This window comes from Leptonotus elevatus, chromosome 16 (assembly GCF_054856555.1).
Source record: "Leptonotus elevatus isolate MCC_2025b chromosome 16, RoL_Lele_1.0, whole genome shotgun sequence".
In the NCBI taxonomy this organism is placed as follows: domain Eukaryota; kingdom Metazoa; phylum Chordata; class Actinopteri; order Syngnathiformes; family Syngnathidae; genus Leptonotus; species Leptonotus elevatus.
Window position 1 is genome coordinate 2069601 of NC_141254.1, and position 13777 is coordinate 2083377.

The following is a 13777-nucleotide window of genomic DNA, read 5'->3' on the forward strand; positions in this document are numbered from 1 at the left end:
TTTTTTTATTTTATAGTGTATATTTATCCTTGATTCTCAGCAAAATAATGAAAATGAAATTGGCACAGAGCGGAAAGTCTAATGTGTGCATCCCCTGACTTGAAATTACTGTACACGCTGATTTTTTTTAATTTCGGATTTGTAGCAGGGGCTCCCATTGTAGCCTGTCTTAAAGCAGCAGAGTGAGCACTGATCCAAATCAGTCAGCTGCACTGTTGCTCATGTGTGCATGCAACCTCCTTCCCTCTCATTCAGTGCTTTACAATGACCCCCTCCTCCATCCCAAATCCTACTCCTGCTCCCGAGTGCAGTCATTTCTAGTGCAGAGAAACGTCCCTGGTGACACTGAAGGATGACGCAGGTTCTTTCCTCCATTCTGTGTCTCAGCAGCCCACCACCACCTCCCAACACCATGTATTACCTCTTTCCTCGTTTTGATATGCCCTCTTCCTGCCAGCCTCTCCTGCACTCATATTGCCCCTTATCCCTATCTCTCTGCCTCTCTCTCTCTCTCTCCCTCTGTCCCTCGCTCGCTCACTGCTCAGGCACTGCAGTGCTGATTGTGATTGCACACACACACACATGCACCCACACAGAGTGAGAGGCAAGGACTGCAGCAGCATGCGCCAAGCGCGGTCGAGCTGCTGGGGAACATGAGAAAGGCGAAGTGAGGCGAGAATGTTGTGTGCTGTCTCACGTCAGCATGCATCATTGCAGCGGTGGCGGTGATGCATTTCAAGAGCAGATAGCTTATGTTATCCTGCCTCCTCTGCACTGCCTCTGCATCCTGTTCTCCCTGCTCCTCCCACTCCAACTCTTCCTCCTCCTCATCCTCCTCCCGTCTACTGCTTCACTAGACAGGACTATAGATTAAACGCGGCTAGCGAGCGCTGGATAATCATGTCCAAGATTTCTCTGTGGCGATGCTACAACTCCACCTGCGCTGATTGCTGGATTTTAATATGACATATGAGGCTAGACGAGCTGCAAAAGATCTTGGATGTGTATATCTCTCATAACCAGCTCATTTCCTTGTTTTTGCTGGTTGTTTTTTGCCTTTCCTGGCTAGCAGGCACTGCAGCATCAGGACCGCAAGACCGACGAAGTAGTCGGGCATGAGGACCCAGGACGATCCAAACGAAGGGCTCCATTGCTACCACTGCTGAGGTGCTTAGCTTGATTAATTTATTTTTTATTTGGAGTGTCTGGTGAGGGTGGGTGGTGAGAGCACAGGTATCCAGGCCCCTGCAGAGCTGAGCAGAGCAGGGCGGCTCGTGCGTAGAAGAAGCAAGCAGGACGTCCTGTGGGAAAGGGCCGGCTCAAGCATTAGCCTCCTGATGGTGGCTATTTTTGTCCCCCCTAGCTGAGTGACTGGGACAGCGGGTGGAAGAGAAGATGCTTATGGCCCGAGACACGGCGCGAGATGAGGCTCAAAAGCTACACAGGAAGTGGCTGAAGCATCAGGCCTTCATGGCAGAACTGGCCCGCAACAAGGAATGGCTGGCCAAGATAGAACAGGTGAGTAGATGTGATCATGACATGATGCGGGATGGAGCAGGTGAGTCAGAGTCTGGGTGCCATGTTAGTAAGATGACATGTCTGAGTTGTGTTGAATGCTAGGTGGATTTGGGGGATGTGTCATAACTCATTGATCCTTGCGAAATTACTTAGCAAAGGGGGCATCCTGAATAACATTCTCAAGGTTATGAATGTTTACTGTGCTTTTCACATTCACAGGTGACATGATGGCTTCAGCCTCTCTAGCAGCAATGTAAAGAGCACAGTTGCGTCAGCCCATCGTTTAGCTTACAGTTGATTTTGAGGGCACAAAAATGTTTGCAGAAGCCATGATTTGTACAGAAAGATAATGTACGTTATTTTTAATGTACATTGACTCTGCCTCAATGAAGCTAAGGTCAGCTATTGACATGTAAATTAGCCAAGTTAGCACTCCACATAGACCACGCCGCATATATTTTGCTACTTTCATTCAGGAATAGGATTCCCAGATGAAGATGTTCTAGTTTGAGAGTAGATTCTGATTGTTTTAGGTTATTTGATAGTGTGGTTTGCAATGTAAACTTTCTGTGCGATAGAATTCAAATGTGAACACTTTTTCATACAAATGTTTTTTTACTGTACTTAAATCAGTTGATACAATTGACTGTAATGATCTTTAGACGTTAATTTAATGTTCTCTCCATGGTTAAATATTCATGCGATAGATAGCATTGTAACTAATTATATCCATGGTCCTTGAAGACAAGTCCTACTACTGATGGTAATGTACCTAATGCATTAAATTATGTATTCTGTTTATGTGAAATACATCTTGGGATTATGCTGTAGCCCTGACCACATACACTCTAAAAACAGTTGGGACAAAAATAACCCAACTCAACTGGGTCAAAAATTGACCGATCCTCTACTTGGGTCAATTTGACCCAACTTTGAGTCAAGAAATGGGTTTTTCAGCGTAAAACAACTCATAAATATTGGTTAGATCCTTTACTTGGGTCAAAAAAAATTATCATTTTGTATAAAACAACCCAGAAAGTTGGGTCAAATTGACCCATAAAGTGGATCGGTCCATTTTTAATCCGTAATCGGATTACTTTTGTTACTGTTTTTTAGAGTGTCCCTGACAGGAAAAGCCCAAAGGAAAATAAGAAGAAGATGTTTAAGACATAGCCTGTGGGCTAAATTGGTACCGCCACATAATTTTATGTAGCCCACCCAAACATAAAATGTGCAGGATTGTCTTAAAATAAAAGTATTTAGTAGACTTATTAGTAAATATTGTTTTTTGGCTTAATGAGAGCATACTCACAGAGCTGCTTCCAAAACAAAGGGGCCTATTTTTGTAGACAATCTAGCGTATTTGTGAATTTACTAAACTGCTCTTAGGCCTCGGTAGGCATTCTGTCATATTATATTGCACACATCTGGCAATTTGACCAAAAGTAGACTTTAGATTTTAGGCTAGCTAAGGAGGTCTAACTTGTGGTGCAGGTGCGGTGGTGTAACAATGATTTTACGTACTTGTGTGGTGGATGTCATTGTATTTCCAGAGGTGGGCACTTCCATTAATCGTCAATTCCCATTGATGACGATGCCTTCATTTCGGCAAGTGCTTCTGCATATTTGGCGAATGCTTTATGACACAAAGGCTCGCAAGTAGAAATCTTTTTGCATTTCCTTTTAAATGTACTTTGTGATCGCCAATCTCCTGGATCTACATGGAATGTAGACCATGTGGCTCTTTCTCTGCGCTGAATTAAAGAGAATGAGGGAAGCATTGGCTGGGAGTCGGCTACCTTTCCTCCTACAACGGCACACAATAGCACAAACACCCACTTCTACCTGCGCGAGTTGAGGAAAATACCTTGAGAAAGAAAACTCCACCCAAGCTGCTATACTTACGCTGGGCACAAGAATAGGGCCTAAAATCTTGTGTTTCGGTAAATATTAGTCTATATGGTAAAATGGAATTAAAATTTGGTTCCAATAATAAAGACATTACATGCACCAGGCCTTCTGAGGGCTTCCATAACTCTGATGCAAATTACGGTATGGTAAAATGACTTTGACAACTCTGATCTAAACACTCAAAAAATAGTTACCAGACAACATGAGCTCTATTTCGTGACTGGTGTAAATCCTGCATAGCACATGCCGTGACTTCCCCCAAGGTGGGTTAAACCCACTGTTGGTAATTTTACAGACAAGTGCAGGCCAGCGGATCTGTGAGAGGGAGCGCTGTGCCGCTGTAGGAGTGATTACGCCAAACTTCAATTATGGCCAGTCGAAGCTGCTCATTTCATCCCAAATAAATGGTACTAGTCGTGCACTGGAGTCTCAACACATCTGCGCCGTGAAGTGGGCACTTGGAGACCATCTACTCTTGGTGTGCCCCCCTCAGAGCTGTGCTGCCCAGTGGGATGATTTAAGAAATATAATACAACAATTAATGCTCGATGTTCATTTAACTCATTCACTCCCAGCCATTTTCACTGAAGCAACCCCCTCTGCTCCCGGCTGTTTAACTAGATTTTGACAGATTTTGCCAGGTCCACAGAATATTCTGTTATATTGCTATAAAAAGATGGAACCTACCAAAAGAAAGATTAGAGTCTCTTCTTTCATCAGGAAAAAAGTATATTTCTATCTGTTCAGATAGCTTTAGATAGATTAGAATATATTGGAATAGATTAGCATATAGCTAAGTTTCATCATTATTCATAAACCTGTTGAAAACACTGGGAAAAAGAGCTTGTTGCAACATGGCCCTGGCAGATCTCTTATACGCTGCTGCCACCTGTTGGCTGTTTTTTGTAATAACTACTATTGCTTTAAGCGACCTTAAGCGACCTTAAGCGACCTTAAGCGATGAGATATTTGTGAAATAAATTTGTTGCATTGGACCAGGCGCTTTTCGTGCTCAGCGCAAGTCTAGCTAAAAATGTAGTCTGGCTGTGTGCATGGGTGGAGTTTTATTTATTTTAGTATTTTTATAGACGGGTACAGCTACAAATGGGCATTTGTGCCATTGTGGGAGTGAACATAACCGATTTGATTCTTGGCCAATCAAAGTAGCTCCTCTCATTCCGTTTAAATTTGGTGCAAGTGAGGTTTGTGGTCTACATTGCAGAAGCAGAAACTGACACAATGAAGTCTATGCAGGAGATCAGTGATAGCAAAAGTTTGTTTATAAGAAACTGCAAGATCTCCACTTGCGGATGATATAAAGTTGGCCGTCTCAAAGTGGTCACCTGGACACCACCTTCCATCACCGATCCTGCGTCTGTGTGACAACAACCCGACCCCCTCACCCCCCACACACACAGTACAGTACACTCAGTAGTTGCGCCGCCATCAGGGAGGTACTTTTAAAAATAAAGTGATAATAATAATGCATGCAATGAATTTATTTCTCCAATAAGTCAGAGGTTTCAATGGCACGCTGTTGTCATATTTGATGGGATCCACCGCACATCACATTGCACCATTCACTTGTGTGTGTTAAACGTGCTTTTAGCTGGTCTAAGGTCTAGTCTACTTTCTGTACGTGTACTGTAATAGAAAACACCCGAGGTCCGCTGGAACGCCCAGCATGGCATAGTGCAGTCTTGCCCAGCATGAAAATGAAGATACGCCAGTGTGTACGCTGAGCGCACATGCGCCTGTCTACGACAATAGAGCTCCAACTGTCTAATGTTTTAGTATTAGTCGTGGTCTGAGCACCTGAAAGGTTTAGATCGAATTTCCACCAAATAGAGATCTGGACGTTGATGTCACGCGTCCCAAAATGGGCGTTAGCAAAGCCATTTTGGCTGCATAGAAAACGCCTCTGCCACTTTGAGTAAATGACAAACGTCACACTTTAACAATGATTGACAGCTGTTGTGGACCAGCTGCCACAAGAGGCAAAAAAAGGATTGCGCATGCTCCAGACTACCAAGAGGAACCAATGCGTAGCCAATGTTGCACTTTGTACATGGTGGCTGAATCAGCAGATGCTAACTGTTACCACATGCAAAATGTGGGGGAAATAATCTATTTCGTTCATTTGTGCTGCTACAGTTTAATATATATTACACAGTTGAATTAAATAACTGACCAACACCATTAAGAAGACTTTTTATGGCATAAATGACGGTGGCCGCGGCCGGATTAGCAGCTGCTAAATTGCTTAAGTACCTAAGAAACACTGCAAGACTTGCGTGAAACTGCTAACATCGATGGCATTTTGACCACACATAAAGGGAAAATAAATCCGGATTGTACAAACTTATAAAGCCTTTGTATGATCAGATTTGAAAGCACTCAGTGGCAAGAGAGGAGGTAATTCCACGCAGCAGCGTCGCCGAGTTGAAAAAAAAAAAAAAAGCTCCTCTAGCATCTGCAATCCAACATGTCCACCTAGTGCATGTCCTTTTCATCAAAGTGACTGTCAATGCTCTTGGGCGCAAAGTTGACAGATAAACGCTAGTTATAGCCCTACTTGCCATTCTAGTCCATTAACGCTGCACCGCTACTTTCCTGCCACAGGGGTGTGTGTTCAGAGAAATAGTCACGTGATGTCACTCCACCAGGTGCATCTACGCTCCTTCTGCTTTGCCGGTTAGCCCAGCTTAGCCAAGACCGGTCTACCAATTTGGTGAACACATGCAGCTGAGTAGTGTTGAAAGTACGCTACACTGGTGTCAGTGTTAAACATTTAATTTTGCCAAACTACACTTACCTCTGGTGTTTAAACACTTATGAGTGTATTTCACTAGTGTCAGTGTTAACAGTGTTAAACGGTGTTAAACACCTAACAGTGTTAAAATCACACTGCTACATATTTGATCGAACACTGGAAATTTAACATTGACCGATTTGCTGTGTAGTTACTGGACAACTGGCTCTACCCCTGAGTCACGGCTGCCTATCTCATAGTTGGATAGATGACTTGATCTAAGCCGTTGTGTCGCTGTGATCTGTCCTGGCTTGGCGTTTTTCTACCTATGTGCACTCTGGCACAATTATCTAGTTGAAACCAAAACATCATGTCACACATTTTCACATGGGCTAGGCTGAGACAACAACCGTGTGGGTGGGCGGACAGCATAAGAGTAGAGACCATTTTGAATAGATTAAACCTTTTTCCGCATCCAGAAAAGGCTCCACAGCTGTGTACTTGATCTTTCTGGGAGCCAGTAAATAGTTAAACTGAGAACATGCGGTCTCCTAGTTAGTGGGTCCTCAAGCGCAGTTCCCTCAATTGTATTTTACAATACTGATATAAAGTTAATATTAGGCAGTTTACTGTACAGTGGAATCTTCAGGCATGCCTCAAATTTCAAAACAAATTTTCCTAAAATTAGTTTCAGGGTATACCAGTGCCTTAACTAATTTTTATAACATAGTTGTCATACATGGGAACCACTAATAATATGAAAAAGAAAACTTTGCAAATGTGAGTTATATGTCTCACTTTTTAACATTTGTGATTGTAACAAACACTCCTTAAAACAAAGTTACCATCTGTTCTCTTCTCACAATCTTCTCTTCACACCTTTTGTTCAAGCTGAATGTTTTCTCACAATAAGTAAAAAAAAAAAAAAAGCTACAAAAGCCTAATAGATAGCTAAACACAGAGAAGTTTACCCTTCCTCGCTCACATGTACACTTCCGGAAAATGTATTTATTCTACAATCCTCAATTGTGCAAACTCAGAGATATTCAACCTTAGAGGGTCCACTATATATGATATAATCAAAAGATTGTCAGAAACTTTAATGTTGCATTCTTTTTGAATTAGGATTCTTATTTACAATTAACTATCAAACTAATTACGTCAGTATCAGCACTTATTAGTTACATTGCATGTTTTCCTATTATCCTATTACTTATAGGCTATTCATGTATACTGTGTGCTTGTGTTGTCTTGCTGATGTAATTAATCAATATCATAGGAGAACAGTCTGCTGGAATTGTGTTAAATTGTAAGCCATAATGCTCAAAGGTAGGTCAATGACATGACAGTTCTGTTCTGTCCAGTTACATGTTCAAAAGATGTTTTAAAGCTGAGTGAAGCCAAGAGTTACGGTTTTGGTAAAAATGTATTTAATAGTCTATGTCAATAATCATATTAAAATTCAGGCGACAGTCAGTATAGCAATCACAACCATCAATGGAACGGGATGATTCCAGGTGTTAAGCCACAGTTATTAATTATACAGTAGGTCCGATATATGTTATCTCAATTTATTTTGCTATTGATCCACATCTTGTTTCCTTATTTGGTCTTCATACAACAAAAACTGGGAACTTTTGCTTTGTTATAAACAGTATGTATAATCTTTGATATCCTTTTTCTCACGATTGCAAGATCATTCTGATTGAAAATACCCAGGATGCCCTAGTTAGCTATTCTAGTTGGTCAAAAAAACATTATCATAGGACTGCTCATTAATATTTGGTAAGTACATCATGAGACAGGATTAGTTTTACTCAACCTATGTGTTGTCCTAAAAGTAATCATGAACACCAGAGAGGTCTACCCTAAATCCAGTGTTTTAAGTGGGCCGGAACGCACCGTTATGGAGGTTCGGCAGTTCTAAAAATCTCCCTTCAGCGGTCAGGTACTTTTCTTAATTTGCAAAGAATGTGCTATTCTATACTATACGTGTTCCCATACGCTTGACAATGCATGTTTTGATCCCAAAAAGCTGTGCCACCGAGCACTGCTCATCCACGGACTTACAGTACATATAGTATGGACTATGGAAGTCCGTGCACTCATCACATCACCAAGCGCACGCTTACTCCAGTACCCATATAGCTCTGTGCTTTACGAGAGAAGCGTCATTCATGTCACCTGCTGTTGAGTAAACGTGATGCTAGCCCGATGCTAGCCGCCCCAAACAGTCAGATTCTGAGGTGGATTCGCAGGCTGACACAGCATGGACATAAAAAAAACAACCTGGACTGCTCATAAAGCGAGAAGTGAAGCCGGTGGCGGCCGTCTTGCATTGCCACACCTACAGTAAGTTGAATACATTGACTTCTCCGCTGAGTAATTTTCACATTTTTCCTCTATGGTGAAAATACCACAGTGTGTGGTGTACGGTTGTACCAATAAATATAAAATAAGTGTAGGAGAAGCTCTAAATACTGATTTCATCAGTAAGATTGTGAATATAAATGTTCTCTCGTAAGGTATTTTTCCGAGTGCTACTCAAAGATTGGTCTGCATCATCATGTTGTGAGAACCATCAACAATGAAATGAAAGCAAAGGCCATCAAGAAAATCACAATGTAAACCCAACTGTCTTCTGCAAGTCACCATTCACAATACTGAGATAATATACGCTGAATGGTTGATGCAAACAAAGAAGTTAGTTTTTTGCTCGGCTCTCATTACTTCAAAGAGGGATCCTGCCGTGAAACATTCACTGATAAGTATTTTTAGGGGGCGGGGACATAATTTGTCAGTAACAATCTAATTACTGAGCGAGTGACCAGAATTGGTCCCAAGCACAAATCCTGTATTTTCCCCAAAATTACACGTGACTGATAATGATGATGACACAGGACGATACATTAATCTTGCAAGTGAAAAGTTTTATATACAATTATAGGATTGTATTTATTTATTTATTTATTTATTGATATGTAGGGGAATTGGGGGAGTATCGGCACTTTTCCCCCCCATTTAAAACACTGCCTAAATTTTTCCGGATACAGATAGCTACTTCTAACTGCAATTGCTATATTGACTGTTTATGCTGGTCTTGTCCAAATGTGCTGGTAATGTGATGCAGTTAAATATTACTTTTAGAATAGAATATAAGTATTTAACGCAGTTGGGCTGAGGTAACGTGCATCCTTTCCTCCCTCCTCCCTTCGTCATGTTTTCCTTTTTCCCCATCTCAGAAAGTCTAAGTCTAAGAAAGCTAATTAGTGAACCACCCGGCTAACCGTTCCGTCTCCCTTTGTTGGGCATTGTTTTTCTTTCTTTTTTTTCCATGTTTTTTGGACGGCTTCTGACTGTGAAAACAAATTATTTGTGTGTTTATACTTAATTATTATGAAGGCAGTGGTGGCCGGCCATTCAACCAACTATTCCGCTCAGGCCAATAGTAGGCCCATTTCTACAAAACACTGCGTTATCTCTGATTATACTCAGCAAGCCTTCCAGCTTGCTTCAGGTATGTGGTCAGAGTTTTAATATTAATTTTCTCAGTAATTGACTTGATTGTGAGAAATTTGTTCCCCAAGTATTGTTTTCGAATGTCCTGGTAGGCAGTACGCCTTCCCACATGGTGGTTAGGTGGTCTTCTAGACCACATTTTGGGCACGTTGTAGATATAGCCTGGCCTGTAGTATTTTTGTGTTTCCGGAGATTGCAGTGTCCGTTAAGGACTTGTACTACCAGATTCATTTGACTCCTACTCATCATACTCAAGATGCGGTCGCACAGCCAAATTGAAGGTCATCCAACGTTTTCCTTTGCTCTCTCACAATCACTATGTTTTTCCCACGCCAACTGCCAGCGTATGTTTGTACATATGTTAGGATGTTAAGAACCCTTCCTCCACGAAATGTGCCCAAACACAGCACAGGTCTGGTTCCAAACAGAGATGGCAAATCTAGGTCCAAAAAGTAAAAACCCTGCCACAGATTGGCTTTAGCCCCTCGTGCTAGCTCGCTAACTCCCTAGCAGGTAAACAAGCACCCGGGGAGCTAGCTAGGAATCTAGCTAGCTAGGACCTAGGGCTAAAATCAAACTGTGGCAGCGTTTTTACCTCCTGGACCTGGATTTGCCACCTCTGGTTCCAAAATGCTTGGGAATTTCTCCAAAAATAAAACTGAAGTCATTAGACAACAACAACTGAGGTTGACAGGTGATGCAAAGTTTTAGCTTTGCTCAAGATGCAGCCATATTGTCGAGTCGAGTGGGTGTTTAACAACAATAAAGGTACTTGAATAATGAGTAGTACATCCACTTCACTATGACAAAGAAATCTGATGTGCTCATTTTGTACGCCTTTTGCCTTTTCTCATCTATTGCTTACAAAGTAGGTCAGAGACTCATTTTGACCTATGCTATAGGCCACATAAAATTGTTTTAAAGCCTACTTTGCCTTCTTTAAAAAAAATAATAATAAAAAAAAAAATTAAAAACACAGCCAACAAGTGTTCACTTTTGAGGAGCTGGCATGGGTTAAATTCTCACCGAATGTGATGTAAATGAACATTGTGTGGCCAGTCCAAGGTGTAGTCAGCTGTGATGGGGTCTAGGTACCCTGTCACCCAGAACGGAAGAAGTGATGCACAAAATTCTTTAAAAAGTCTTTAAACAGCTACCAATTGTTTTTTTCTTATGTTGTTGTTTTATTCCTCAGCTCTTTGTTAAGTAGTGGTTTAATTCAGATGCAAACGTTTTAATTGCAGTTTTATCAAGCGAATGCACATACAAATGTCCCTGTTGTTATTTTAAGCTCTAAAATATAGCTTTGGCTCAGACTTAATTGGACAACTAACAATGCATTTTGCATTTGGATAATGTGGAATAAAAGAGAGACTCACACAGTATGTGACATGGTTTTACTTTTCTCCCTTCCGTAGGTGTAAATGAATTTTGTCACCAGAAAACAAGTGCTTGCATAACTCTAATTTTACTGCTGCGTCAGCATCACAGGAAAGCCTGCAGAATTTAGAACAGTATTGTAATGCCATGTGGATGCAATTTCAACATTGAACCATGTTATCCATGGCTGCATTGAACAAAACCATCACCTCGCAAATGTTCATTTGAGCCAACTGTGCAAAGGTTGTGCCACAGCAAAGCACAGCACACCCGAGCCTGATTCCCATTCCACAAAGCTTTGATTTGCCTACCTCCCTTTCTCCTCTTTTACTCTGCCTTTCCTCATCTGCGCTTCCCTCGCCACCACCCCCTCTCTGATTTCTTCTCCTCTTGCCTCTGTGTGTCAGTAAAGCCACGAGAGGAGGGAGACTGCTTTCTGCTGGCTCTGCATTACGGGGGAGAGAATGAGGCTGAGGGACGTGAAAGAGACTGAGCACAAGCAGAAGTTGAACAGCGAGGCTGTGCCAAGAGGAGGAATGCAGCACTGCATTATGGAAGCCATTGAATAGATTGTCAAGCTCTACAGCAAAAATACACGAGAGAATCTGATTTTTTTATGGTCTTAATTTGATATATAGAATGCATTATAATGTTGATGTATAGAATTTTTAGTCCATGAGCAACCTGACTCTTAAAGCACATTTCAGGATTTTTTTATTTTGTAAGTTGTAACCCTCCCATTAGAGTCAACATTTTAGGGATATACTGGACTAAATAGGGAAGGTGCAAAATTACAGGTTGATCTTTAACAAGGGACTTCAATGTTTAAAAAATAATCTTGGTTTAAATGATTTGAATTAATTGCAAGTTTCATGCCTACAGCACACTGTTTACTGCAGGACTCTTCAGACCACACCCCATGCATACAGTATATCAGTGACGTGCAGTGAGCTCTAGGTTTGGGTAGGCAGGCAGTCGCAAATTGAGACGCACACACCAATTACAAATTTGTGTGTCGGCAGTACAACATATCCTAGGGTGACCATATTTTCATTTCCCCCCAAAAAAGAGGACACTCAACCCGACCTCGAGATATTTGATACTCAGATAAAAGATGCCATACAGTCAAACTATTTTAACATATGCCTCCTCTGTATGGGTAGTGAATAAAACTAAAAACATGAATCTCTTTTGAAGTCTTAAATTTTTTTTTGCTCCACAATATTTATTTATTTATTTTTTACTTCGAGCGGGGTTCGTACCAATCGCCTCCGGTGCGGCAGCTCAACATTTGCCACTCAGCTAAAGTTCTGGGCCACCGTCATAGCCATTTGTCGCACAACGAAAAATGTACTATTTCAAATCCGCCTGGACACCCGAAAAGAATGTAATAAAGTGAATATCTCCTTGTAAAACAGCCTAATTGCTCACAAAATCAGGCTAGCAATAGCAATACCAAACACCATGTATTGTAAAGTGAAACAGCCAGTTAATCGAATCACATCCACAGAGCCAATCTTTCCCTTTGCACCATTCTTTGTCAAAAGTACGACTAATTCTTTGTCCCTTACTTTGCTCTGAATATCCGGTAGCTAAGGCATTAGTCTCTCATCCTTCAAAAGCTGAGGTTTTTCCTCAAAAGAAAGGCGTGAAAATAGTTTTATATTCTCCAGAGTGGCGTCATCTTACCGCTTTGCTGTGCACTAAGTGTGTTTTGAATTCACGAATGCACCGTGCGAACGTACGTTCGCATAGGAATAATCCAGCAACGTAAAAAGGCGGTGTAGTTATCTGCCTATTTGCATAAAGGACTTTTCTGCTGGGAAACTGACCACGCATGCGCAAACACACATCGCTACGCGGACAGAGCTGGGAAAAGCACAGTAGCGGTGTGCCTTTAGGAGGATAATTTTTGCAGCATTTTTCCCTGCAGGCCAGACGAAGAAGAGTCATTTTTAATTGAGGTATGAAAATCAACAAATGTTGTCACTTTTAAACCTATAGGTCGTGTAGGCTTTCTGAAATGAAATAAATAATTAAAATAAATAGAAAAAGCCAAACGGTTTCAACTTTCATTTCAGCTTGGGGTAGGCAGTGTCTACCTTGCCTATCCTAAACCGCACGTCACTACAGTATATACTGTGAATTACTCCATCACGTTAAAGGGAATGTCTAAATTCCTGCTTTCAATTCAAGCTTGTACTAGAAAGAAAATACCAGCCCGACCCTTACCAAAAAGTAGTATATCTGAAGTACATAATATAGAGTATACATAAGTATACCTACGTTCATTTTTCGAGTGTATTTATTCTTGTACTAAAAGTAAACTTTAAGTAAACTCCTTTGGACTAAATTGGAACATTTTAGTACACTTAAAAGTATACTTAAGTATATTATAAAGTATATTTAAGCATACTTCCAAGTATACTTTATAGTATATTTAAGTACACTATTAAGTATACTTGAAAGTATACACTGGTACTAAAGGTAGCAACCTTAACCACCAGGCTATCCAGCCACACGATCATTAGGGCTTTATAAATAAATGTAACCTATAATTTTGGTTCCTTACAGTGCCTTCTAAGTATATACTACAGCAGGGGTGCCCAATTTCGGTCCTCGAGAGCTCCTATCAAGCCTGTTTTCCCTGTTTCTCTCCACTAACTTACCCGATTCTTGATCAGGATCGTATCCAGG

At 41.2% G+C, this 13777-nt stretch overlaps 1 protein-coding gene across 1 annotated transcript in view; it reads left to right on the top strand.

Annotated features, from left to right (window-relative positions):
- The first annotated feature begins 580 nt into the window (after window positions 1–580).
- Window positions 581–13777, top strand: part of sptbn4a (spectrin, beta, non-erythrocytic 4a) — a 59724-nt gene continuing 46527 nt past the window's right edge. Inside the window, exons 1-2 of the mRNA XM_086098159.1 lie at window positions 581–1167; window positions 1364–1518. Coding sequence (XP_085954285.1) covers window positions 1396–1518 — 123 coding nt within the window. The 5' untranslated portion in view covers window positions 581–1167; window positions 1364–1395. The remainder of the gene's footprint in view (window positions 1168–1363; window positions 1519–13777) is intronic.